The following is a 24,185-nucleotide window of genomic DNA, read 5'->3' as shown; positions in this document are numbered from 1 at the left end:
CCAGATCCTTAACCCACTGAGCGAGGCCAGGGATTGAACCCGCAACCTCATGGTTCCTAGTCGGATCCGTTAACCATTGAACCACAACGGGAACTCCAGCCACAATGGGAACTCCTCTTTCCCCCGTTTATAACTATCTATATTATAGACAGTTTACTGTTATAGTTTATAACTACAATAAAATCCGAGCAAGAGAAATCTGAAATGGTTTGGGAAGTGAGCAAAAGGTAGGTTGTTAACAGAGGAAGCATCTGTGCAATTGTGGGAATCATATAAGAGCCAGTTCTTTTTTTTTAATAGTTTCATTCCCGATTTTCCTTAAAAACCTCTCTTGACCCGTTTCGAACTAGCATTTCCTTTGGGCCCCTCCAGTCGTGGTTGACTGCCGGCTACTCTAATTGTTCTCCAGACAGCACAGGCACCACGCCGGTCACGTCCGCTTCTGTGGGAGGAGGCTCGCATGCTCCCCTTTTCATATAAAGCGAAGGGAAAACCCGAACCCTGCTTCTCACAAACTCGCAGATCGGTAATTTCGTGGCCGTGGTTTCTCTGATTGACGTTATCCAGTTACTGCGGCATCGGCTCTGCGCAGAGATGACACAGTGATTATCTTTTGAACTGACTGCTGACAGTTCACTCCACGTCCAGATATTTAGACATGGCATAAAGAAGAACATTTTAAAGAAGAAAGTTAAAAAAAATCTTTCCTGGGAGTTCCCACTGTGGCACAACAGAGATGAATCGGACTAGTATCCAGGAGGGTGCAGGTTCAATTCCTGGCCTCCCTCTGTGGGTTAGGGATCCGGTGGTGTCGGTCACAGATGCGGCTCAGATCTGGCGTTGCTGTGGCTGTGGTGTAGGCCAGCAGCTGCAGCTCCAATTTGACCCCTAGCCTGGGAACCTCCATATGCCGTGGATGCAGCCCCCCCCCCAAAAAAAATTTGTGAGTGTAAGCAAGAAATCTTACAAATAATATGTGACAAAATAAAAAAGACTCATATCCTCTTTATTTTTTTCATAAGTAAACTCATTTCTCAAGAACTTTTGACCAGAGGCTGTTAGTTTAATCAAATTCAGGTCTAGGGATTCTTATCTGACACACCACTTAAAAACTAAACACAAGGGGGCATATTTTTGAACGGGTAGCTCAGTGGGCTTTAACGAACTGAATGCGAGTAGTGAGTTGTACATCTCGCCCTTTTTACTGACTGTCCATCCCTGCAATCTGTAATCCAGGCGTACGTATTGATCATATTCCTTTAAGAGGGTTTTCCTGCATGTGTGTGAGGGCTTTTGTGCTGCCTACATCCAGCCAGACTCTGGCGGGGCCACGTGCTTGAAAACAGAAGATCCTGACATGCCGACTGGAGACCTGGATTCCAGCCTTGCCAGGTGGCATTTGCGAGGAAACCTGGGACAAATCGCGGACTCTCTCTGGGTCCCGAATCCTGACTTGTCGTTGGGGATGACAGTGTCTCCTCCGAAGGTTGCCCTGGGAATTCAATGGAGAGAGGATTCGAAAGATTAAGCAAGGAGTTGGTGAGAAATGAATGAAAAACGAGTATTGTTCTAACTGCTGGGATAGTTTTCCTTACGGTGAACCCAGATCTGTCTGTCTCTGGAGCCACAGAAGTTTTGGGTTTTTTTTTTTTTTGGGTCGTTTTTTGTCTTTTCTAGGGCGCTCCTGCGGCACATGGAGGTTCCCAGGCTAGGGGTCCGATCAGAGCTGTAGCTGCCGGCCTACACCACAGCCACAGCAACTCGGGATCCGAGCCAAATCTGCGAACTACACTACAGCTCACGGCAATGCCGGATCCTTAACCCACGGAGCAAGGCCAGGGACCGAACCCACATCCTCATGAATACTAGTCAGATTCGTTTCCACTGAGCCACGAAGGGAACGCCCCTCTTTTGCTTTTTTAATCTGTGAAATGGGAATAGAAATGCCTCATAGGATTTCAGTGGAGATTAAATTAGCAGTGTTTGGTGCCCAGTAAGTGTTTGATGAGTGGCAGGTGTGATGAGGTATGGCTTTGAATTTCTCACCATCCCAGTGACTGCTCTAAATGACAGTGGTCTCTGTGACAAGATTTCAGAGGCAGTTGGGGGACTGACCTTCCCAGACTCTGAGCCAGGTGCACACACAGCATTAGAGATTAAAATACAAATTCCCTGCGAGAGAGGAATAGGCTTCATTGCCTTCCTGTGCGAAGAAGCAAGCAGGGTCCGAGGACAGGGTGGTGACATCCTGTGCGTGCTTTTCTCCAAAGGGGGTCTAGAGAGGTGGACGCGTCGACTCTGTTTCTAAGCGCACACAGCCACAGGGACATGCACCGGAAGGAAGACCCAGAGCCACCTTGGAGCGGTCCCCTGCACAGGAGGGCTGGAGGGGCTGGAGTGTGCCTGGGGGACGCAGGCCCCAGCAACACCAAGGACGGAGCTGACGGCAGCTGGCCCTGTGGTTCGCCGGGGAGTGAGGATGCGAGGGGAGGAAAGATCAGATCTCAGTCCTGACACAGAATCAACCAGGACGGCGGTCTTTTTCCTGCCTGGACGTGGGGGAGCCCACGACTGCAGGGCGGCGTCATGGCATTCAGCATCGACGGGGAGCTTCTGAGTATCTTTCCATTCCTTGAGCTCCTTATGGGTGGGGAGGGGGGGTTGTTTTGAATGTCATTATTAATCCTTGGTTTCTGAGCACCTGGCAGAGCACCTGCCCGCAGGGTGGGCGCAGGTGGAGGGACTGACCTCGGCAGGGCTGGGTCAGCGGGACAAGAGGGCCGGGCCCGGCTGGAGCGGGAGGTGAGGTTGAGACCTAGACGTTTAAGGGTCCTGAGACACCGCTGGCCTGCTTCAGGATTTTTCCGGCTTTGACCTTGACTCTTCAGATACCAAAGCAAGAGAGGAAGGCGAAGGGGAGGAGGAGGGTGAGAAGAGTATGGGGGCTGCCCTTCGGCGACGCCTGCCTGGTGGCTGACACACCCGTGAGACTGGCGGCAGGTGTGCCCCTTTATCTGATGTCAGCGCCCAGCAAGCCGTGGCTGTCACACATTTTATTGGATGAATAAATGCGACCCTCTCAGATCAGCGACCGGCCCAGTTCCCCTCTGGGTGACCTTGAGGCATGTGGTACAGGTGAGGAAGTGAGCTGGAAGCAGTGACCCCTCCCAACAGCATCACCCACAGGGTGGAGGATGGAGACAGATGAGGTTGGAGACAGGGGACAGGGGATGGAGACGGGGGACAGAGGATGGAGACAGGGAACAGGTGATAGAGACAGGGGGCAGGTGATAGAGACAGGGGGCAGGGGATGGAGACGGGGGCAGGGCATGGAGATGGGGGGCAGGGGATGGAGACGAGGGGGCAGAGGATGGAGACAGGGAACAGGTGATAGAGACAGGGGGCAGGTGATAGAGACAGGGGGCAGGGGATGGAGACGGGGGCAGGGGGTGGAGACAGGGTCAAGTGGAGAAAAGCATCTTGTGTGAATAAAGGACCAAACGGAAAAGGGAAGGACTGCATTATAGTCTAGGATGGTATTCCTTCGTCATACTATTTCCTTTTTTTATGTTCAGTTTAATCAATTTTATGATGGAATATTTTATCAGCTTATGTTGTAAGTTTCCTGCTATTATGTCCAGGGCCAAGACTCCATCAAAACACTCTACTTATTAGCATGCAGTAAATTTATTTTAATGTTCAGACTGCTATAGTTAGCTCACTCTGTCTCCATATTTTCTATAAAATATTCCGAGAGAGCATCATAAATGGAAGAGGAATTCAGAAACCACATGTGGTTTTGCGATTCCCCGAAATGGCGAATTTAGCCCGGGATGCGTCACCTTCATAACATCTGAGGGCCTGAGTCACTTTTTGCCTTTGTGATGCAAAGTTTCCTCAGATGATTCAATTGCTGCGTGTACGCATGATGACATGTAAGGCCCTTCCTGGTTGATTTTGCTGTGGCACAGCTATATTTAAATAATCTAGGGTTTTTGGCAACCAACCAATACCTCCCATTGGCATTAACAGTAGAATCAAAAGCGTTGTGTCAAGTCTGGACAATCCTGTTTCCTCGGGTCTCCGACGGCCTGTTGGGGAATTCACAGCATCCCCTGTGGAAGCAGGAAAGGCAGGACCGTGAATTCAGAAGCATGATATCATTTCCCAAAGCCTGTTTAATGTAACTAAAAATAAACGTTAAGCCACGGTGTCTACACTGCCACACAGAGAAGGCAAGTTTTGTCACTTGTCTGGCGTGTTGGTTATAAGCTCCACCCAGGCCACCAGCATCGCGGGTTGGAGATCAGCTCCCCCCGGAAAGGATGGCTCTGCCTAAGGTCCCGATGCTGGAGCTTGGGCTCCACCAGCTTAGGGCGGAGACACAGATGGGGTAAGTCACCCAGGAGGTGCCCTGTGAAGCATCAGGCTGCCAGCCCAGGACGCTTGGTGTGAATCTGCAGGAGGAGTGGACCCCGGGGAAGGGAGGACCATGCAGGCGGAGGCCACGGATGAGCTAACTGGATGAGGCTGGAGCCGCGCCGGCGGGAAGGTGGGAGCTGGGAGAGTCCCCCGGGGGCTGGAGGGATGAGCACGAGAGCGGGACCGGAACCTTCCCCGGAGGAGTTCTGTGTCATCTTATTCATGATCGTGTGTGAGAGCAAAGGCGTCGGTTCTGACCTTTCCGGAGAAAGACCCAGAGCATCTCAAGAAGACCCTTAAACAGACAAAGCCCCGGGCTTGTCAAGGACACACTCAACCACGTGTGTGCCCCGGGGGAGTCTCCGCACAGCAGTGCAGCGCATGTGCCTCTGCCTTCACGTCCAGCACAACGTTCGGGTTATCTTTCGATGTAATTCACATACCCTCAAGTTCACCATGTGCCGGGGTCCAGTTCAGCGTTTTTAGGCTATGCCCCTGGCTGTCAGGACTCCAGAACATTCCTTTCATCTCCAAGAGACATCCCTCAGCGGTCATGCCCCTCCTCCGCCCCCGGCTGGCACTGACGGTCACACAGCTGTTTGAAGATGCGCCCATGGTCTAGCAGAGCTGACTGCCCCGTAAAACCCCGCCCTGCTTTAGACAGTTTGTCATCACGAGATGGAGAGATGGCAAGATGCGGGCGTGTGGGGGGGTCCCCACAGTCTGAGGTTGTGCTGTAGGAGGGGGTTTAGGGGGGAGGCCGAGAGCGGGCCTAGGGACACACCCACTTCAGGGAGGGGTGGTCCTAGCTCTGGGAGCTTGGGGCCATCCTACGTCACGTGGGATGGAGCTGGGGCAGGAGAGGGACTGCCTGCAGAGGGGACAGACCTCTGAGGCCACCTGGGAGGGACTGGGGGGACAAGGCAGCCATGAGGTGGAAGTTTCCAGTTCTTGGGGCAGCAGAGCTGAAGGGTCTGGGCAGAGTCACATGTCCAGGCAGGGCTCTGGCAAGTACCCTGGGGTTGTGGATTCTGAAAGCCCAGGCCTAGAGTCTCCCAGGGTGTCAGCTGTGAGCTGTCGGTTAGATGCCAAGACTCCTCACGAGGAGGTATCCTGAGGTCTTGACCTTGTTTCCCCCCCGCGGCTGGTCACTTTCCCTGGGAGGAAGCCAACCTGGCAGGATCTGGCCTGTAAGGGACCACAGGTTGCGTTGGCTAAGTGGCTGACCTGGTGCTGGATGCCACAACACAGGCTCCTGGAGCAACACCGACAGAGAGGCCCTAAGCCAGAGGACAGCCCCATGGCATGGTGGCCGTGAAGGCTGGTCGTGCTGGAGCCGTGAGTCAGAGGCCAAGGAAACCCAGGACCTCAGGTGTCTAGCAGGTGGCAGAGCAGCATGAGCTGTACCTGTGACCAAACTGCTATGTCCCTGTGATGAGCTGGGCTGGTCAGGGCAGGAGGGGGCGGTGAGTCACACAGCAGCTTTGCTCACGTGGAGCAAACTGCATAGTGGCTGGACAGACATTTACAAATAAATGGCTGTCTCAGTCATTTTATCACTTTAGCTACTGTTAGGTAGGGAGCTGCTTGCAGCCGAAAGCTTTTTGCACAGAACTAAAAACCAAAATAAAACCTGGTTGACTGATGTTGGGAGTGGAGTTAATATCCGCCTACAGGCAATCCTTATTTAAAGGTCTGAGTAGCATGGATTGAATAATACTGTGCGCCAGGCCCTTAAGATGCGAAGAGAAGTGCGTGGCGGTGAATACAACTAAATGTGAGGAGTTCCTGCTGTGGCGCAGCAGACGAAGGATCTCATTGTGGGAGTGGGTTTGATCCCAGCGCAGTGGGCTAAGGGTTGGTGTTGCTGCAGCCGTGGTGTAGGTGGTAGCTGCAGCTCAGGTTTGATCCCTGGCCTGGGAACTTCCATATGCTCCAGGTGCAGCCAAAAAAAGAAAAGAAAAAAAAAAAAGAAAATGAAATATTGACAAAAATGCGAAAGGTGCCATAGCGCCAACATGAAGCCCCAAAGTACAGGTTGCTTAAGGAAGCAGCCTGGAAGGGTTGAGGCAAGCTTTTTGGAGAAGCTGTGATTCTAAGACGAGGACTTAGGTTTATCAGATGGAGAGGGATGGGGGGAGCATGCAGGCTGGTAGGGCCGTGCAGGTGGACCCGCCGGGGACCAGGCAATGTGCAGTTACTGCATGTTCTGTAAACATGAACGGTGCTTGGGCTCGGGAGTTGTGTGAGCTGGGTTCCAGTTCTGGCTCTCCCATCTGCAGCTGTGCACCGAGAGGTCACGTATTTCCTTTCCTCTTCCTTCCCTGACAATTGAGATACTTCACAGAGTAGTTGGGAAGGTCGAATGAGCTAAATCTCAGGCTTTTAGGCGGGGCCTGGCACCTGCTGGATATTCCGTGCGTGGTACATATTATCATCAGCTGGTCTTGGAGACGGACTGTATTATGGGTGGCTGGGTGGCCTCAGAAAAATCTGAGGAGGCTGATTGGGGCTAAACTGTACTAGGCCTCGTATGCCATGCTGAACCTGACCTTGATCCCTTAGCCATCAGGAAATTCCTGTAGGATCTGGAGCCCAGAACTAACTCAACAATGGCTGCCTGGTTGTCAAGTCTATGGGCACCTCAGCTACGTGAAACGTTGTGCTGCTTTTGAAGCTTTTTAGTTCATCTCACAGATGCCTTTCTTTTTTTTTTTTTTTTTTTTGGCTTTTTGCCTTTTCTAGGGCCGCACCCGCGGCACATGGAGGTTCCCAGGCTAGGGGTCGAATCAGAGCCATAGCCACTGGCCTACACCACAGCCACAGCAACACGGGATCCGATCCGTGTCTGCAACCTACACCACTGCTCACGGCAACGCTGGATCCTTAACCCACTGAGCGAGGCCAGGGATCAAACCCGCAACCTCATGGTTCCTAGTGAGATTCATTTCCACTGTGCCATGATGGAAACTCTTCTGCACACTTTTGAAAAAATTAAAATTGCAGTACGAGTACTAATCAGGTTAAGCAGCCTAAGCTATTTCTTCTCAATGGAAAGTTAGGCAGTTATTAGAAATGAGATTTATACAGTGACAAAAACATCAAAAAATACTATGTATCCATGGTATAATTACCATCATATTACAAACTCTTAAATGAATGGCAGTGAATACATTGTTTGTATTGGGGTGGATGTTAGGATTATGAATGTCTGAGTTTCTCTTTTTCTGTATTTTCCAGATATTCCTCCTTCCCTCAGTCCTTCCCTCCTTTCCTTGTACTTAGGAAGCACCTGTTCTGTGTTAGGTCCTCTTCCAGGCCCTGGGAAGCCATCAGGAAAAAGAGACACTAATTCCAAATCTGAGTTTGTGTCGGGTGGGGGGGTGGATCGGAGACAGAGCCCTGGAAGAGAGCCAACAGGCAGGTGGTGACAGCAAACGCAGGTCCCAGAGGCCCATGAGCTGTAGCGTTCTCCACCCCTTTCTAGGCTCGCACCGGACAAGCCCGTCTTCCTGTGTTTCACAGGCCTCTGCTCACTGTCACCTCTTAGGAAGGGGCGCCGCCGCCGCACCCCTCATGCTTTATTCTCCTGCTTTGCTGCCTCCCCTCACTTAGATAGAACTGTTGACCCCAGAGCATGAATTCATCAATTGTCTATGTGTTTACTGTTGTCTTCCTTCCTCAAAATGTAAGCACAGGAGAGGGGCTTTGTTTTCATTCACTGCTCTCTGTCCTCTAGAAAAGTGTCCATAGAAGACACTGGAGAGGTTTAATACGTATTAGCTGAGTGATTATACAAATGATTCCTGTAGCTTTGATGTCTCGCCTGAGTTCCGGCGTCGCGTTCCCCAAGCTGGCCGACCCTGTAAAAGATACCCCGAGGAGGCTTCGAACTCCAGATGTTCAGAGCTTTTTGTGATCAGCCTCCTTCTCCAGCCAAATCAGCTTCACCGTTTGTGAAATCCTTTCTGTTAAGGTCATTTCTTTGTCTCTCCAGTTTTCCCTCTGTACTCCTGTTCCTTTGTCACCACGTCCCGTGTGCCCAGCTTCCTAGGAGGGAGCTTAAGGACACCAAAGGGTTGCCCTGGGCAGGATTTGTGCTGGGGTCACCGCGCGGTGACTCTTCAGCGGAGCAGGGAGCACTCACATTCTTTCCGCTTGTTGATATTCTAATGCACTTGCTGGTCGTGTCCGGTTTGATCAAAGACGTGAATATTCGCCCATTAGGGTTTTTCCGCCGGATCTTTACTTGTTCTCCTTTAATTGATCGAAGGTGCTTACTTGTTCTAAGTAGGGAAACACCTGCATGACCTACAGCAACTTTCCTTTTAAATATGGTTAGAAGGAAGGGATGGAACAGCTCTAAGGGTTGTCTTGCATATTTATTATTGATAATGAGTTCTGAGAAGTATTTTTTGTGGAGAGAAGTTAGAACTGAAAAACAGTAATGCCGTTTTTTGGGTCCACACTAACATTTTATTCTATTAAGGGTGTTTAAACAAGAAACATGCAAGTTTGCTTGTTCACGAACATAGCCTTCATGGATGTTGCCTTTTTTTGCAACGTGTCTCCTCCACACCTGTGAGAATTTAGCCAGAAGGACTGACATTTTTGGAAGCGTCATCAAGCCACATACACACTCACATTACAAGGCAGCAGGAGTCACTGTGGGGCGAGTTCAAGAACTCCTAAGCCTTCAAGGAGCTTGCAGGAGTGATGGGAAAACGGGCCACCAACAATAGAAGACAATACTGCCAAAACCAGTTACGTACATTTTAGCCTGTCGTGGTGGATGCGTTGGTGCGCACTGTCATCTGTCGCGTGCCCCGTCACTCCTTACTCCAGCACGGTGAACCCCCCTTTTAAGGTGTCCTAAAAAGCAAACCGGAAACGAAGGAAACGAAACCGGAGACGGTTGTGTTCTGCAGCCACCTCGTTCCCCTCGGGTGCCCAAGAGGCCACCGTAAATCTCATTGGGCGATGCTTCCAGAGATTCCAGGTCCCTAGCGTGGAAAGACACGCAGCTCTGTGTTTCAGGGCGGTTTTGAACTCCACACGTCTCCTCCAAACGAGCGCTCAGCGTTTAAGCCGTCCCGCCCTGGCGCTGCGCCGCCGCGGAAGCGGGAAGGGCGGGCGGGGGCGGGGCCTTGGGGGGCGGGGCCAGGCGGCTTCTCCGCGAAGGGTCTGGGCGGGGCAAGGCCCCCTGGGCCGGGCCTAGTGGGAGGGGCCGGCCGGCGCCCGAAAGGCAGGCTTCTCACGTAACGGGGCAGGCGGGGCGGGGCCTGACGGGCGGGCGGGACCTGCGGGCGGGGCGAGTCCCGGCAGGAGGCGCGTGGTCTGGGGACCCGGCGAGTCCGGGCGGGAGGGGCGGGGCCTGGCGGGCCCAGCGGCTGCGCAAGGAAAGGGGCGGGCGGGGCTTGTGGGCGGGGCGAGTCCTTACGGGAGGGGCGTCTCCTCAGCTAACGGTCCGGACGGGCGCGTGCCCGCGGGCGACGCCTCCGGGGCCCTTGCGGCCGGGAGCGCGCCGCCGCCGCCGCCGCCGCCGCCTCCGCCCGCCCCCGCCCGGCCGCGCACGGTTTCCTCCGCGGCTCCTCGTCGGCTGGAGGCTCCCGGGGCTGCGGCGGGGCGGGCCGCGCGGCGTGGGCCTGCGGGGGAGCACGATGCGGGCGCGGCGCGGGCGGTGAGGACGCGCCATGGGCGACAGGTGAGCGCCGGGCCGGCGGGGGCCGCGGCCCCCACGTGGCGCCCGCTGAGGCCTTTGCCTTCGCACAGGTGGCTGCGGGTGACCGTGCTGCCCGGCTGCGTGGGCTGCAGGACGGTGGCCGTGCCCGCGTCCTGGACGGTGCGTGACGTGAAGCGGCGCCTCGCGGCCGAGACGGGCTTCCCGGCGTCGGAGCAGCGGCTGTGGCTCGGCGGCCGGCAGGTAGGGCGGGACCGGGGGCCGGGGCCGGGGGCCCGGGGACTGGGCGCGAGGGGGCCGGGGTGGCGGAGGGAGCCTGGGGCCGGGGCCGGGGCCCGGGGGACGGGGCGCGAGGGGGCCGGGGTGGCGGAGGGAGCCTGGGGCCGGGGCCGGGGCCCGGGGGCTGGGCGCGAGGGGCCGGGGTGGCGGAGGGAGCCTGGGGCCGGGGCCGGGGCCCGGGGACTGGGCGCGAGGGGCTGGGGTGGCGGAGGGAGCCTGGGGCCGGGGCCGGGGCCCGGGGGACGGGGCAGGCAGGGACGGGACCTGGGGGTGGGGGCCGGAGGGGGGCACCCGGGACAGGACGGCCGGGGTGGGCCGCCGGGCCCTGCTCGCTGGAAGGGCTGCCCTGTGAACAGCCTGGCATGACTCGGCCGTGTGCCTGTCACTGCTGTCATTTCTGTCCGTTTGCCGGCTCGACACTGTATCTCCTCCCCTGATTTGTCTGCATCTTCACTGCCTGAAATCAAGGTACTCTTGATGGGCGTTATAGACAGGGGGCTTTTAAACATTTTTAAGTTGGCTTTGGAGCCGTCGCCACCGAAGTGACCACAGACACTTTTCTGATGGCGTTTGGCTTTTAACTGGATACCCATCCGTCCTTTCACCTTGTATGTCTTAGAGGTTTCCCTGCATCTTTGAATCACAGAAATTTGGGACTGAAAGGATGGGTCCTCAGACATACTTAAATATGGAAGTTATTATTTGGAGGAGTAAATTTATATTAAAACTTGTAAGGGCACATGAATGGTCTAGTACATCAAAACTTTGGAAAATAGGAGTATTTCACATCACATATCACCTTTAAGATGGGCGGAGATATTACAGTGATCTTCAAGGGAGTTAAATGGAGGTATTTCACTGAAAACTAACTTATTATTTAATCCCTGTAAATATCTTCACTTTTTATGTGATAAAAGAGGCAAAAGAGACTTGAGCAAGATACACGAGGACTGCTTGAGCCCCACAGGACGGCGTTTCAAGTGCTGGGTTGCCTTACTCCCAGCACAGGTGTTGGCGAATGTAGCCCCTCCGTCAGGTCTCAGCCCTCTGTGTGCTGGGGGCGCCCTCTGGTCTCCTGTCCTCCCAGCTGGGCCTCCGGCTGACCTGTTCTGACGTTCCTCCGGGGAGCAATCTTCCTGCGGCTCGGTCCCCGATGGTGGCAGATGGTGGCTTGCTTGAGGACACTGGGCGGGACTGGGGAGGAAGGCTTGTCATTCTTACATCTTCATCTGCACCTGCCCAGTCTCTAGACTGGGTGTCCTCTCCTGGCCCCAGACCTCCCTCTTTGGTTACTCCTGTGGTTCTGCGCTGTCAGCGTAGCCCCTAGGTGTGGTCATGCCCAGAGCCTCTCCCACCTTACCCGTTCATGTGTTTTGTTCTGTTGCCTGTTTTGTAGTTGTTTTGGTGGTTTTATTGTGTGTGTGTCTGTACCTGGGCTTGTATGTGTGTGTATAATCTAAATAATATACTGTTTGCTTCTAATTATTTATAAACTTTATGGGAAGCTTGTGCTTTATGTAGCAACTTGGAATTAACTTTTTTTCACTCAATATTATGTTGTAAATATCAACTCAAATTTATGTAGTTATTTAGTTAAGCCATTTTCATTGCTCTGTACTATTCCACTATATGAATATGTCATAGAACTTGGATTGTTTTTAAACTTTTGCTGTTAACCACAATACCGTTACGACTATTCTTACCCGTGTTTCCAGTACAGAGTTTATCGGCTTGCTTTAGCATGCAGTGGGAATGTGTAAATGAAAGTGCTTTATAAACTGGGAACTGTAACAACTGTTAATGTCACAGTTGCGTTTGGATTGTGTTTTGGAAGTGGGGACTGAGTGAGGATGACGGACGGAGAGTACGGAGGCCGGGTGGGACATTGCTAGCAAAGTCCGAGAGGCGTCGAGAGTCTGAGAGCTGGAAATGGAGCGGAGCAAGTTAGACGTGCTGGGGAGCCAGTGGACTTGGGTTTTGGGGGAGAGAGCTGGTTGCCATGCGGAGCAGGCCCTGGGCGGTGGATGCCGGCAAGAAGGCTGGGGAGGCCGCCTCTGACAGGCCCAGCCTGGGGACCCCTGGAGGGAGGGCGGGCGCAGTGGGAGGTGGGTGGTTGTAAACAGTGGTTTTTTTTTTTTTTTTTTGTCTTTTTGTCATTTCTTGGGCCGCACCTGCGGCATGTGGAGGTTCCCAGGCTAGGGGTCTAATTGGAGCTGTAGCCGCCAGCCTACGCCAGAGCCACAGCAACGCGGGATCCGAGCCGCGTCTGCAACCTACACCCCAGCTCACAACAATGCTGGATCCTTAACCCACTGAGCAAGGCCAGGGATCGAACCCGCAACCTCTTGGTTCCTAGTCAGATTCGCTAACCACTGCGCCACGACGGGAACTCCGGTAGACAGTGGTTTTGACGCGGATGAGAGGGACGCCCTTCACATCTGTGGAGGAAGAGGAAGTTGCAGAGGTGGTTCTGGACAGGGCAGCAGGAGTGTTTGCAGGGGTGGACCTGTAAGTCTCTCCGCAGTGACCCTTCAGGGTGGGCTGCTGGGGAGAAGGGGATCTGGCTTCGGATCATTTACCTCATTTTCCAAAAAGGCCCTTCATTGCCCTGCCCCCGGGTCCTGGGCACACACAGTGGACCCTGCCTTTGTGGGACACAGAACCATTGCCGAAAGGAAAAGGAATGCCAGGGCAAAATTTTTCAGGAACGCCCACTGGGGACGTGACAGCCACAGCGGCTTCAGAGGTTCCAGTCCTCGTGTGCCATCTTGCACGTCACGGCTTTCATAGCAACATCTGAGCAGTTTTCCGACGTGTATTTCTAGGAGTAATATAAGGTGCTCTTCAAAAATAAATGAAAACAGTCACTGCCAAGAGGTGTGAAATGCCACATGGTATAATCCTTTTCATACCTTAGTATGTTAAATGCCTTAAAAACCACATTATTCCCACTAATTTAAAACTTTTTTTGGTTCTCGAATATCTGCTAAATCTCATTGGACTGTGTTCTGAGTGATACATTTTGTTTCTTTATTTTTTTGGCTGTACCTGCAGCACATGAAAATTCCTGGGCCAAGGATGGATCCCACGCCACAGCAGTGACAACGTGGGATCCTTAGCCTGCTTAGCCTCCAGGGAGCTCCCCGAGTAATACACTTTGGAAATGCTATTCAAAAGAATGATTTTGTTTATGTCAATAATCCTGATTCACCATAAAACATTTTTAACTATTTTAAAACATAAATATGTGTATCTTTATCTCTTTATAGTTAAAAAAAATCGTTTACATTTTTAAACAGAATTTTGTTCTCTACCATATTCAGTTCTCCAGAGCAACTTATTTCCTGATAAGGACACTTAATGTTATTTCATAAGTGGAAACCAAATGAGGTGAAATTTTGAATTTACAGAGTTAGGCACTATATTGCTTTTCATCCATTTTCTTTTCTATTTTTCAGTTATGTGACTGGATCCCGATTGGAGAGCTGGCTCGCGGCAGTCGTCATCTCTTTGTAAACCTTCAGTCAAAAGGCTTAAAAGGGGGAGGTATGAAATCCACCTCACCAGGCGTAAATTCCGTTTTTACTGCATAAAGATTATGTTTGAAAAATGAAACGAGGAACATGCCTTTGGGATGGGATGAGGGGCTGTCAGGGCCAGAGGAAGGCACGGGTGGGCGCAGCAGGTGGGCTGGAAGAACGCGTGGGCAGGAGCAGCCTGCGGGCGGGGTCCCGCGGGGCTTGGCTGTGGTGGGTCGTTGTTCCAGTGTGACGCAGATGAGTTCATAGTGATGATTTCGTTGTAAGCACAGCTTTCTTTTTTTACTTATAAACAGCTGTATTTTATTCTGGGCATCTGAGAAGTTACCGCCCTTCTCCCCCCTCCCTGCACCTTGCTGTCTGGCACCCGTCTGAAGGTGACCTGGTGGGTCAGTTCGGAGCGTCTCCACTTTAGAAAGACTTAGGCTGTTTGACCTGGGCAGCCACTGAGACAGTGACTGGGTGAACTTCAAATCAGGCGGAACATGGGTTGAGTTTGAGAATATTAGGAATGTCAGAACAGGCACCACCCCAGTCTCTGGCTGATTACTTAGCTTCAAAGCGCCCACACAGTAGCACCATTTATTTCATTTGCTTTGGAAAATAGCAACATCCCCCCGTGATAATCTTATGTGACATTTAGTGTATTTTTGAACGTATTTTAAAAACTGAATTTGCAGTTTAATTAAAAATCTTGAAATTTGATAAAATCGACTCTGCTTTGCCTTCTACCGAATCCATGTAGTTAGGTTTTCCTACCAGAAAAGTGCTGCAGTGCCTGCGTGAAGTCACGACTTGTGTGGTTTTACGAGTTACTTGGTTCAGAATCAAGTAACACATTGGCAACAGGCCAGAGGATTTTTTAAGAAGTCATGTAAAATATGTTCTGTGTTTAGGTCGATTTGGGCAAACAACCCCACCGCTTGTCGATTTTCTCAAGGACATTCTGAGAAGATACCCAGAAGGAGGACAGATTCTCAAGGTAGGGCAAGGTCGTGTACCTGTGTGCACCGACACTGGTAAAAACGAGATGGACTGAAGTTGCTTACTGGCCCTGTTGGTATTTATGTTGTAAACATTTCGTCTAGATTTGAGTGGCTGTATCTATTTCCCTCTGCACCTGCAGTGCCCTGGCAGGATGGCCTGGGCCAAGGGGCAGTCGGTTTAAACTCAGGGGCGAAGGAACCCCTCAGCTGCTGTGTGCTGTAATCAAGCAGTGTTGCTCTAGAAACACTTTTTTGGGTAATTTTATGGAAGTACATAATGTAATTTTCTGAATTTTATTGTGCAGGGCCATTGCACACCAACCAGCTGACCAAATAATATAATACAAAACCCACATTCAGGGACTGTGTACCCAAGCCTGTTTGACTCCCTTGGATTTAGCAGTTTGCTTTTTAGGAGAGTTGATTTAAAGGGATAATTATTTTAGTTAAGTATTTTTATTTACGATATATTCCTTTAGTTTGAATACAGTCATTAAAAAACAAACTGAGCAGCCATACAAGAAAGCAGTAGTGGAGTTCCCGTCGTGGCGCAGAGGTTAACGAATCTGACTAGGAACCATGAGGTTGCGGGTTCGATCCCTGCCCTTGCTCAGTGGGTTAACGATCCAGCGTTGCCGTGAGCTGTGGTGTAGGTTGCAGACGCGGCTCGGATCCCACGTTGCTGTGGCTCTGGCGTAGGCTGGTGGCTACAGCTCCGATTGGACCCCTAGCCTGGGAACCTCCATATGCCGCAGGAGCGGCCCAAGAAAAGGCAAAAAAAAAAGAAAGCAGTAGTGGGAAGATGCTGAAGTTCGATTTGTGTTTCACCTTCGTAAGAAACTTCCTTAATTAATTGTAAAAGTAGATTAATTCTTATTTATTTTTCTTCTTATTATAGAGTGTTTATTACTTTCAATATCTTAGCTTTTATTTTGTTTTCTAGTTTATTTTTTATTTTTATTTTTTGTCTTTTTAGGGCTGCACCTGTGGCATATGGAACTTCGCAGGCCAAGGGTCAAATCAGAGCTGGTTTATGCCACAGCTACGCCAGACCTGAGCTGTATCTGCAACCTGCACCACAGCTCATGGCAACACGGATCCCTAACCCACTGAGCGAGGCCAGGGGTCGAACCTGTGTCCTCATGGATACTAGTCAGATTTGTTTCTGCTTAGCCATGACAGGAACTCCTATTTTCTAGTTTAGATGGTAAAATTTTAGTGAATAAGCACTAGGCCTGTTTAACTTACTTTAAATACTAAGCAGTTATCCTCAGATGCTGGTTGAAGAGAGTGGTTTTAATGACGAGGACACGTTGGAGCACCTTTGAGAGCAGGCAGCAGCGGTTCACAGAAAGCTCCCTTGAAAACTTTCCATTAGGAGAGTGAAGGCGGGAAGCGTGTGGTCATTGGGTTGTTGTGGGTAGAGAGAGGTGAACAGACTACATTAAACTAGGCCATCAGCTCAGAAGGGAGTGGAGACGAGGCCAAGGTGGTGAGCAAGGCCTCTGGATGCTTGGAGTCAGCGGCCAGCTGACGCTGAGTCCTTCCACTGCGCTCACGGGGTGTATTCGCCTGTCCGCCAGCTCGGTGTCCTTTTTGTTCCTTGGGTACTTTAGGGGATTCAGCCGCCTTAGATTTTAGTAGGTGTCCTAGAATCACCTGGACTTAGACCTGCACCTTTTGTGATGTTGGCTGAGAGAAGATAGGGCCAGAGGCACTTGAGTGTCTATAGCCCAAGCACTTGTGCAGCTGGCACACTTACTGCCTCTTCTTCTCAGAATCCGTTTGAAAGAGATCCCTGAGAAGAAGTGCCTCGTCCTGATTTTCCTCCAACTCGAGACGGGTCGTTAGAGCCTGGGGCTTTTATTTCTGGTTTCCTTTATCTCTGCTCCCTAAAATGCGCGTGAGTCACAATAGCTGTACAGATGAACGCAAGCTCCGGCCTCTAAAGTGCTCTTCAGTTACACGTTGATTTGCTACCTATTTACTTCTTATTTCTGCCTTTAATTTTCTGTTCTATTCCAAAGTGAATAGGATGGCTCATTTTTAGAGACTCTGTTAGACTGGACTGGGTGGGAATGGCCTTAAAACCCTATGAGACATGGGTGGTCGTGTGAAGGGAAGACAGGAGGCAGGTCAAGGCGTGGCCGCCTGTTTGTGTTTGGGGGTGAGCAGCAGGTGGGATCGGGCTCCCCAGCTCACCTCCCAGGCAGCCCCTCAGCGCCACGCTGCCCCGCCCACAGTCTCCTTGCACGGGGGCGCTGTGGCCCTGCTGGGGTAAAGGTTCTGCTGCTGGCTCAGCTGCAGTATCAGGAACGCCCTCTGCGGTCCTTGCCCATCCGTGCCCCCTGCTCGGCGGTTCCAGGGTGCTGGGCAGGTAAAAAATAGTGCCCCCCAAGATGGCGGTTCACGAGTGTCCTAATCCAGGGTGGGTTAGCCTGTGTCTAGAGACCCATCCATGTAACATACAACCGTTTGATTCGGTTTGGTCTAAGTCGGAGTTCATCCAGAAAATTGTCGCCTGTTCCTTACCTTAGACTAGTCTAGGTTCAATTCCGCTAAAATATCCCAGGAACAAAAACGACACCGAGCTGGCTGGTCGCTGGCTCTGAGAATGGACAGAGACCTCGCCCCCGATGCAGAGCGGGTGCCCTCACTCATGTGTAATGACTTTTATTAACGTATCGTAGGTAAGTACGGGCGGTAGATGACCATCTTATTAAGTATTCATTTTTGGCGTTTTTCTTGACTAGGAATTAATTCAGAACGCAGAAGATGCTGGGGCCACAGAGGTTAAATTTTTATATGATGAAACTCAGTATGGAACAGAGACGCTCTGGTCGAAAGACATGGCACAGTATCAGGGTAAGCATCCTTCGTTGGGGAGTTTAGTTCCTGTACGAACAGGCGATCTTGAGTGACTTCCAGTGCAGTGTGTGACCAACGGTCTGTCGCCACTGGTCCTCCCTTCTGGCCGGTTGAACGCCACTCCTTCACGTGTTTCCTCTGCTCTTCGTGAGAAGGTGTCCCTGCTAGTTGGTATTTTTACAGGACGAGGAGTGAAAATCTCAACTCAGAGGAACGAGCAGAGGAAACACGTGGGTCTCCTCTTCTGCTCAGTGGCCTGCGAGCGTACCTTCTATCAGGAGCAGGGCAGACTGACGCCCTTTGCAAACAGAACACCCTCTGCCTTTGGAAAGAAGTAAGAGGGTTGGTTGTTTCTGGTACTGTCTCCTTTCGGAGGACTCTGGAAGTATTTTGAAGCAGGAGACACATGAGTAAGGAAAATGAGAGACGGTGGAAACCGTAGCCAATCCTTAGGGGACTCCTGGTGTGTAGGCTGGGCAGCGCGGTGTTGAAAAGAATATTCCGGACTTGCGGCTCAGCCGTGACGCGGATAGGGGACTGTGACTGACTGACGGTGGAAGAAAGTTACTGAGCAGAGGGGGGACCCGCTCAGACTTGCCTGGACACATTTTTAAAGAGTGAGTTGTGTGATTTGTGGAAGAGGGTTTGTGATTTAGGAGAGTGATCAACATTGTTGTTAAATAGTAAATACTTCGCATGTGCTCTCCGAGTTACTGTGTTTCTTCTCAGGCCCCGCCTGTGGCAGGAAGGTTGCGTGGTGGTGTCTGTCAAGGGTGCGATGCCACCTGACACACCGGGAGGTTTTCCTTCTGGTCCCGACTCCTGCTCCTTCGTGACCTCGGGCAGGTCCTGCATTTCTACAGCCAGAGGGTCCGACCACCAGGCTTCCTGGCTCTCAGAGTCTGTGGTTGATGTAATCGCGTGGAAGGCTCTCTGTGTCCTGGGAGGGACTTTGGTCCAAGTCCCCTCCCCAGGGCCGCCCTGTGTCCGTCTCCACGGGACCCGGTGGCGAGCGGCCCAGATCCCGTCCGCCCTCGCTGGGACTGAGCCGAGGGCAGAGCCTGGCCGCGTCCTCGCCTGCCCGCCCTTGCGGTGGGGGAGCGCCGCGGGCGCCCAGGTGCTCTGGGGGTTAAATGAGATCCTGTGTGTTGAGAAGTGTCCCATCTGCTGTCACACTGATACTGGGTGTGTCCTGCAGAAGCGACATGGCGAAGGTGAGAGTGGGATGAGGTCCTGGAAGTGCTTGATTCCAAATTCTATCTCACGTCTAGGAAATTTTGCCCTAGGCCTGACTTGGCCTCATTAAAAAAAATTTGAAAGAAGATTATTGAGCTGAGTTGGTGCATAGGCACCCTTAGAGCCAGGTTCTTCCAGTGATATCAGATTAGCCAGTTGAAAAACTCAGGCGCCACCTCTGGCCTTTTCACACGGCAGCCCCTGCTTGTGAGGCCTGAGGGCGTCTTCCGTTTTCACCAGGTGTGACTAGTGTCTTGGCTGCTGTCACCTTCCTGGTCACAGTTTCCCTTTACCCACAGCATGTAGCTGAGAACTCCTGAGTGCTTTCGTGTAACGAGGTGACAGGGCTTCGAATGTCCGATCTGGTGCAGAACCCAAGCTCTTCCCAGCTTCGCGCTCAACTGATGAGTTCAAGGCTGTGACCACGTGAAGGAAGCTGGGAGAACTGGGGGCTCCCAGAGGCTCCCCAGGTCTTCTCGTGCTGGGGGAGCACCCACTGTGGCTGGGTTTAGAGAAGGGGCCTTCCCAGTGCTCGTCCTTCCTGGGAGCCTGGGCTGCATGCAGATCCCTGCGGCGACTGTGTCACCAGTGGCAGTCACGCTGTTGTGTAACACGGACCATGGCAGCACCCCACATCTGCGCTTGAGGCCAGAGGCGTGTGAGTGAGCAGGCTTGTTTTTCACCTTATGAAGTGATCCACAAACAGGTTTCTTTAGATCGCAGATCTTGGCGCATTTACAGATAATCCCCTTTGCAAAGGTCCGTAACTGCGCTCTCTAGAAACACAGTGTACAAAGTAGTGCACGGTGACGGGTGCTCTTGTTTGCCCTGTGTGTCGAGTATCCAGGGACCGTAATTTTTCCTTCTTGAATTTTTGGTCGACAGTAGTGTTTCTTCTCCTGGCAGTTTTTACCATCAGTTTGTCACTTGTTTCTATGGTGAAGGCAGCCGAACTGAGGGCCGAGTTCAGTCACTGGGCTCAGTTCCGTCTTCCTGCCACTGAGCAGCGTGAGGTGGGGCCAGGTCTCCAACGGGGACTGAGCACTCCGGCCCCCTTTCTCAACACCCGCACGTCCCTTGCCGCCCAGGGCCAGCCCTCTACGTGTACAACAACGCGGTCTTCACCCCGGAGGACTGGCACGGCATCCAGGAGATCGCGCGCAGCCGGAAAAAGGACGACCCTTTGAAGGTCGGAAGATTTGGAATCGGGTTTAATTCTGTCTATCATATCACAGGTATGGTATCTGGCCTTTCAGTCTTGATATTGAAAATTATTATCGTTTATTGGGTTAACTTCAGAGGCGAAGCTGTTTTAAAAGGCATCTGTCCCAGATTCTGTCAGTGGCAAGAAGTATGTCAGTGAAATATCAGTGTCGTGCATTTTCTCAAGTTACCACGGTAACTGTACTGAATCTTCACCACGTGACCCAAGGAGTCAGTGTGTTCCGTCATCTTGTCTGTGGCTTGAAACTTCCTCTGAGCTGTTGAAAGCCTACACAAAATCGTTGCTCTAAAAAGTTTTACGCCGCAGATCTTTGAGTCAGGCAAACTGATTTTCACAGATTTTCTTCTCCATATTTTAATTAATTAATTTATTTTTGCTTTTTTTAGGGCCACGCCGGCTGCATATGGAGGTTCCCAGGCTAGGGGTTGAATCGGAGCTGTAGCTGCTGGCCTACACCACAGCCACAGCCATGCAAGATCCAAGCTGCATCTGCGGCCTACACCACAGCTCATGGCAACACCAGATCCTTAACCCACTGAGCAGGGTCCGGGATTGAACCTGCGTCCTCGTGGATGCTCGTCAGATTCGTTAACCGCTGAGCCCCGGTGGGAACGCCTTGCACATGTTTTTAAATAAGAGGACGCAGAAAGGGTAGGAGCCGCTGGTTGAGGACCTGACAGAAGATCTCTGACATGACTCTCCTTTCTCATTTTCTTCATAAAAATTTTGCCCTCCTTAAACTTAGGAGTATTTTAGCACTTTGAAATTGTGTCTGGCATCGAGGAAGAATAGGAGGTTTCCGATTCGCAGTTACAGGAGGAGGTCTGTGACACTCTAGGGCAGATGTCTCTCAGCGTATATGGCTGTTCTTCCAGAGTCAGAGCTCTTAGTATCTACTGTAGTTTTGTGATAAAGCTTTTCAGAAATTAGCGCTTGCTATGGTTTAATTTCAAACTGTGTTTGCATTTTGAACCTGCAGGAGAAGGGGAGTTTGAGCTGGCAGGCTGTAGCTGGGGCCAGCGTGGCCATATAATTTAGCACCCACAGCGGGGCGCTCCTGAGGGCGAAAGAGGTGGTTTCCTTCTCAGACACTGGCCTGACCTGGGACCGCCCCAGGCAGGCGGGCGGTCTGCTCGCCATGGCCCACTTTCAGTGAGCCTGTTTCCAGTTGCCTTTACATCGTTACAATGCGAAACACCCTTCCAGGTGACATCAGTTACACTGCATACTAAGATGGACGAAATCCCGCCCACATCCTGTACCGATTACACGCGCGCATTCGTGTGTTCAGCTCTTTGTGCGAGACCCTCAGGCTTTAAATTTTACGGGGGCGCAGGTGTGAGCTGCAGCGGTGTGGAGACTCTGCAGGAGTGAAGCGTTCTGAGTCTGCCGACTCCGTGTCTGCGTCTCATGTGGGCTCATCCCTGGTCCAGAATGAGCGTGGGCACGTGGGGTGGCGCTGGCTGGAGCGGCTGCTCCGAGCTGGGGCTGGTAAAGGTCATGCCTCCTGCTTTACCACCGGCAGGAGGCTTCCTGACGCAGTTCCGGGAAAAGGTGTGGGAAGGGGGTGTGGACGGAAGGGGTGTAGACCGCGCTGGTGCTCGACCTGGCGGCCGGGTTGGCCGAGTTACCAGTTCCTACGTCAGACCCCGGAGGGCTTGGGCCTGGGCGGTGTGACAGCTGAGCCCGGAGTGGAGCAGCCCTGTCACAGGCGGATGTCCCTGGTTGCATCGCATCTGCAGATGAAGGCCTCAGTCAGATGAGCCCATTTCTGACTCGCTCCAGGCCACAGAATTGCCTGCGCGGTTCTTCTGTCCCCTCTCTGTCGGAGTCTCTGGGTGAAGTTCGTGTTTGGGGCGTAGGCTGCAGCTTTGTTCTGATTGATTGAGGTCCCATGGCTGTGGTGGGCGTGTGAGTTCCCCCCCTAGGGTTAGGGTTAGGTTTAGGGTTAGGGTTAGGGTTACCTGGTGGAGCTGTGTGGTGTGTGTTTGCAGATGGAGCTTAGGGTTTCCCGATCCTCTTGTGAAGCCCCTCGATGCCTGGGACTTTGTGACTCAAGAGAGCAATCCATCATTTTTCGAGTTCAGAGAATCGTATTCTCAGCGCTAAATGCAGCTTGTTTTTGGATGGCTCTGTTGTGACGCATGCTTTCTCAAGTGGAACCTTCTGGTGGTAGCCTGTGTGTGGCTGTGATGGTGCTTGTCCACTGCGTTTCAGAGTCGATGGTGACGGTGGGATTTTCCTTCGCAGATGTTCCTTGTATCTTCAGTGGGGACCAGATTGGGATGCTGGATCCCCATCAAACCCTGTTTGGTCCACACGAATCAGGCCAGTGTTGGAATCTTAAAGATGACAGCAAAGAAATCAGCGAGCTTGCAGACCAGTTTGCACCGTTTATTGGCATTTTTGGAAGCACCGAGGAAACGTTTCTAAGCGGCAGTTTTCCGGGCACATTCTTCCGGTTCCCCCTCCGCCTGCAGCCCTCGCAGCTTAGCGGTAACCTCTACAATAAGCAGAAGGTTCTCGAGTTGTTCGAGTCCTTCCGGGCCGATGCAGACACGGTGCTGCTCTTCCTGAAAAGTGTGCAGGACGTCTCCTTGCATGTCCGCGAGGCCGATGGCACCGAGAAGCTGGTGTTCAGGGTGACGGCCAGCGAGGGCGAGGCCCCGAAGCTGGAGCGGCCGGACGCCGTCAGGGCCCTGGGCGCCGCCATCAGCAGCTACTGTGCCAAGGTGCCCAGCAAGAGCATAACCTGCGCGACGTACCCGATGGACGTGGTGGTGGAGGACGCGTGCGCTGGGGGCACGCAGAGGACGTCTTGGCTGGTGTGTAACAGTGTGGGCGGCCGGGGCATCAGTACCCAGCTGGACGCGCTGGCCGACGAGTTGAAGTTCGTGCCGGTCATTGGCATAGCCATGCCCTTGTCCAGCGGGGGCGAGGAGGCGGGCGGGGCAGCCTCCGGCTTCGTGGGGAGAGCCTTCTGCTTCCTCCCTCTGCCGCCGGGCGACGAGAGCAAGACGGGCCTCCCTGTGCACATCAGCGGCTTCTTCGGCCTGACGGACAATCGCAGAAGCATCAAATGGAGAGAGCTGGACCAGTGGAGGGACCCGGCGGCCTTGTGGAACGAGCTGCTGGTCGGGAGCGTGGTCCCTCGCGCCTACGCCACCCTGATCCTGGATGCCATCAGCCGCCTGCAGGCGGAAAGGAGCCCCGGCCTGCCGCTGTCGGCCGATGCCGTCTACAGGCTTTGGCCGGACGTGGACCGGGCCCGGGTGCACTGGCAGCCCGTGCTGGAGCCTCTGTTTCGCGAGCTGTTCCAGAACGAGGTCCTTTACTCCCTCAGCGGCCACTGGGTCAGGCTGGAGCAGGCGTGCTTCTCCGAGCTGGACGAGAGTCTGGACTACACCAGGTCTGTGCTCAGCTACCTCCAGAGCGCCGGGAAGCAGGTGGTCAAGGTGCCGGCCCACGTGGCTGCTGCCGTCCAGCTGGCCGCCGCCGGTGCCAGGCCCGCGGGGAAGGTGACGCCCGCGTGGACACGGCAGGTGCTGAGGAAGGCGGCCCCCCTGGGCGGCGCTGCCGAGAAGCTTCACCTGCTCGAGTTTGTGCTCTCCGACCAGGCCTACAGCGAGCTGCTCGGGCTGGAGCTGCTGCCTTTGCAAAGTGGAAGCTTTGTTCCCTTCTCCTCGTCTGTCTCAGACCAGGATGTCGTCTATATTACCTCAGAGGACCACCCCAGGTACGTGCGGGGCCCGCTTCCACAGCGCTGCCGACCCCTGGGGCCCCATCCCGGGCGCGTTTGGAGCCTGCTGGGAAACGCAGCGGTTACGGTGCAGCCGCAGCGAGGAGGGCCTGGCACAACGGCCCTGTTAGAACAGGAGGGGACGCACGGTTATACTCTGAAGGCAAAAGCGTGCAGATGACTGGCAGTTAGAAAGTTCAGAGTTCCCCAG

At 53.0% G+C, this 24,185-nt stretch overlaps 1 protein-coding gene and 2 long non-coding RNA genes across 7 annotated transcripts in view; 2 read left to right on the top strand and 1 right to left on the bottom strand.

Moving 5' to 3' along the window:
• The window catches only part of SACS (sacsin molecular chaperone), a 73,351-nt gene that overhangs the window by 24,196 nt on the left and 24,970 nt on the right, over nt 1-24,185 (top strand). For 2 of the 5 annotated variants that reach the window (XM_021065464.1, XM_021065462.1), the window contains exons 3-8: nt 10,195-10,345; nt 13,840-13,927; nt 14,817-14,902; nt 17,660-17,771; nt 20,099-20,245; nt 22,486-23,971. In XM_021065464.1, coding sequence (XP_020921123.1) covers nt 10,195-10,345; nt 13,840-13,927; nt 14,817-14,902; nt 17,660-17,771; nt 20,099-20,245; nt 22,486-23,971 — 2,070 coding nt within the window. Of the gene's footprint in view, nt 1-10,017; nt 10,127-10,194; nt 10,346-12,687; nt 13,529-13,839; nt 13,928-14,816; nt 14,903-17,659; nt 17,772-20,098; nt 20,246-22,485; nt 23,972-24,185 lie in introns of those variants that run through there. The other 3 variants (XM_021065463.1, XM_021065466.1, XM_021065465.1) reach the window with 3 other exon arrangements.
• Nucleotides 935-9,550, bottom strand: LOC102158458. Its single transcript, XR_306071.3, has 3 exons — nt 9,195-9,550; nt 4,014-4,115; nt 935-1,492 (listed from the first exon to the last, which is right to left on the bottom strand). It is a non-coding gene; the product is annotated as an uncharacterized LOC102158458 (long non-coding RNA).
• LOC110255793 lies at nt 10,660-12,082 on the top strand. Its single transcript, XR_002336610.1, has 2 exons — nt 10,660-10,849; nt 11,299-12,082. It is a non-coding gene; the product is annotated as an uncharacterized LOC110255793 (long non-coding RNA).

This window comes from Sus scrofa, chromosome 11 (assembly GCF_000003025.6).
Source record: "Sus scrofa isolate TJ Tabasco breed Duroc chromosome 11, Sscrofa11.1, whole genome shotgun sequence".
NCBI classification, from domain to species: domain Eukaryota; kingdom Metazoa; phylum Chordata; class Mammalia; order Artiodactyla; family Suidae; genus Sus; species Sus scrofa.
This window is presented reverse-complemented; position numbering and strand designations above follow the sequence as displayed.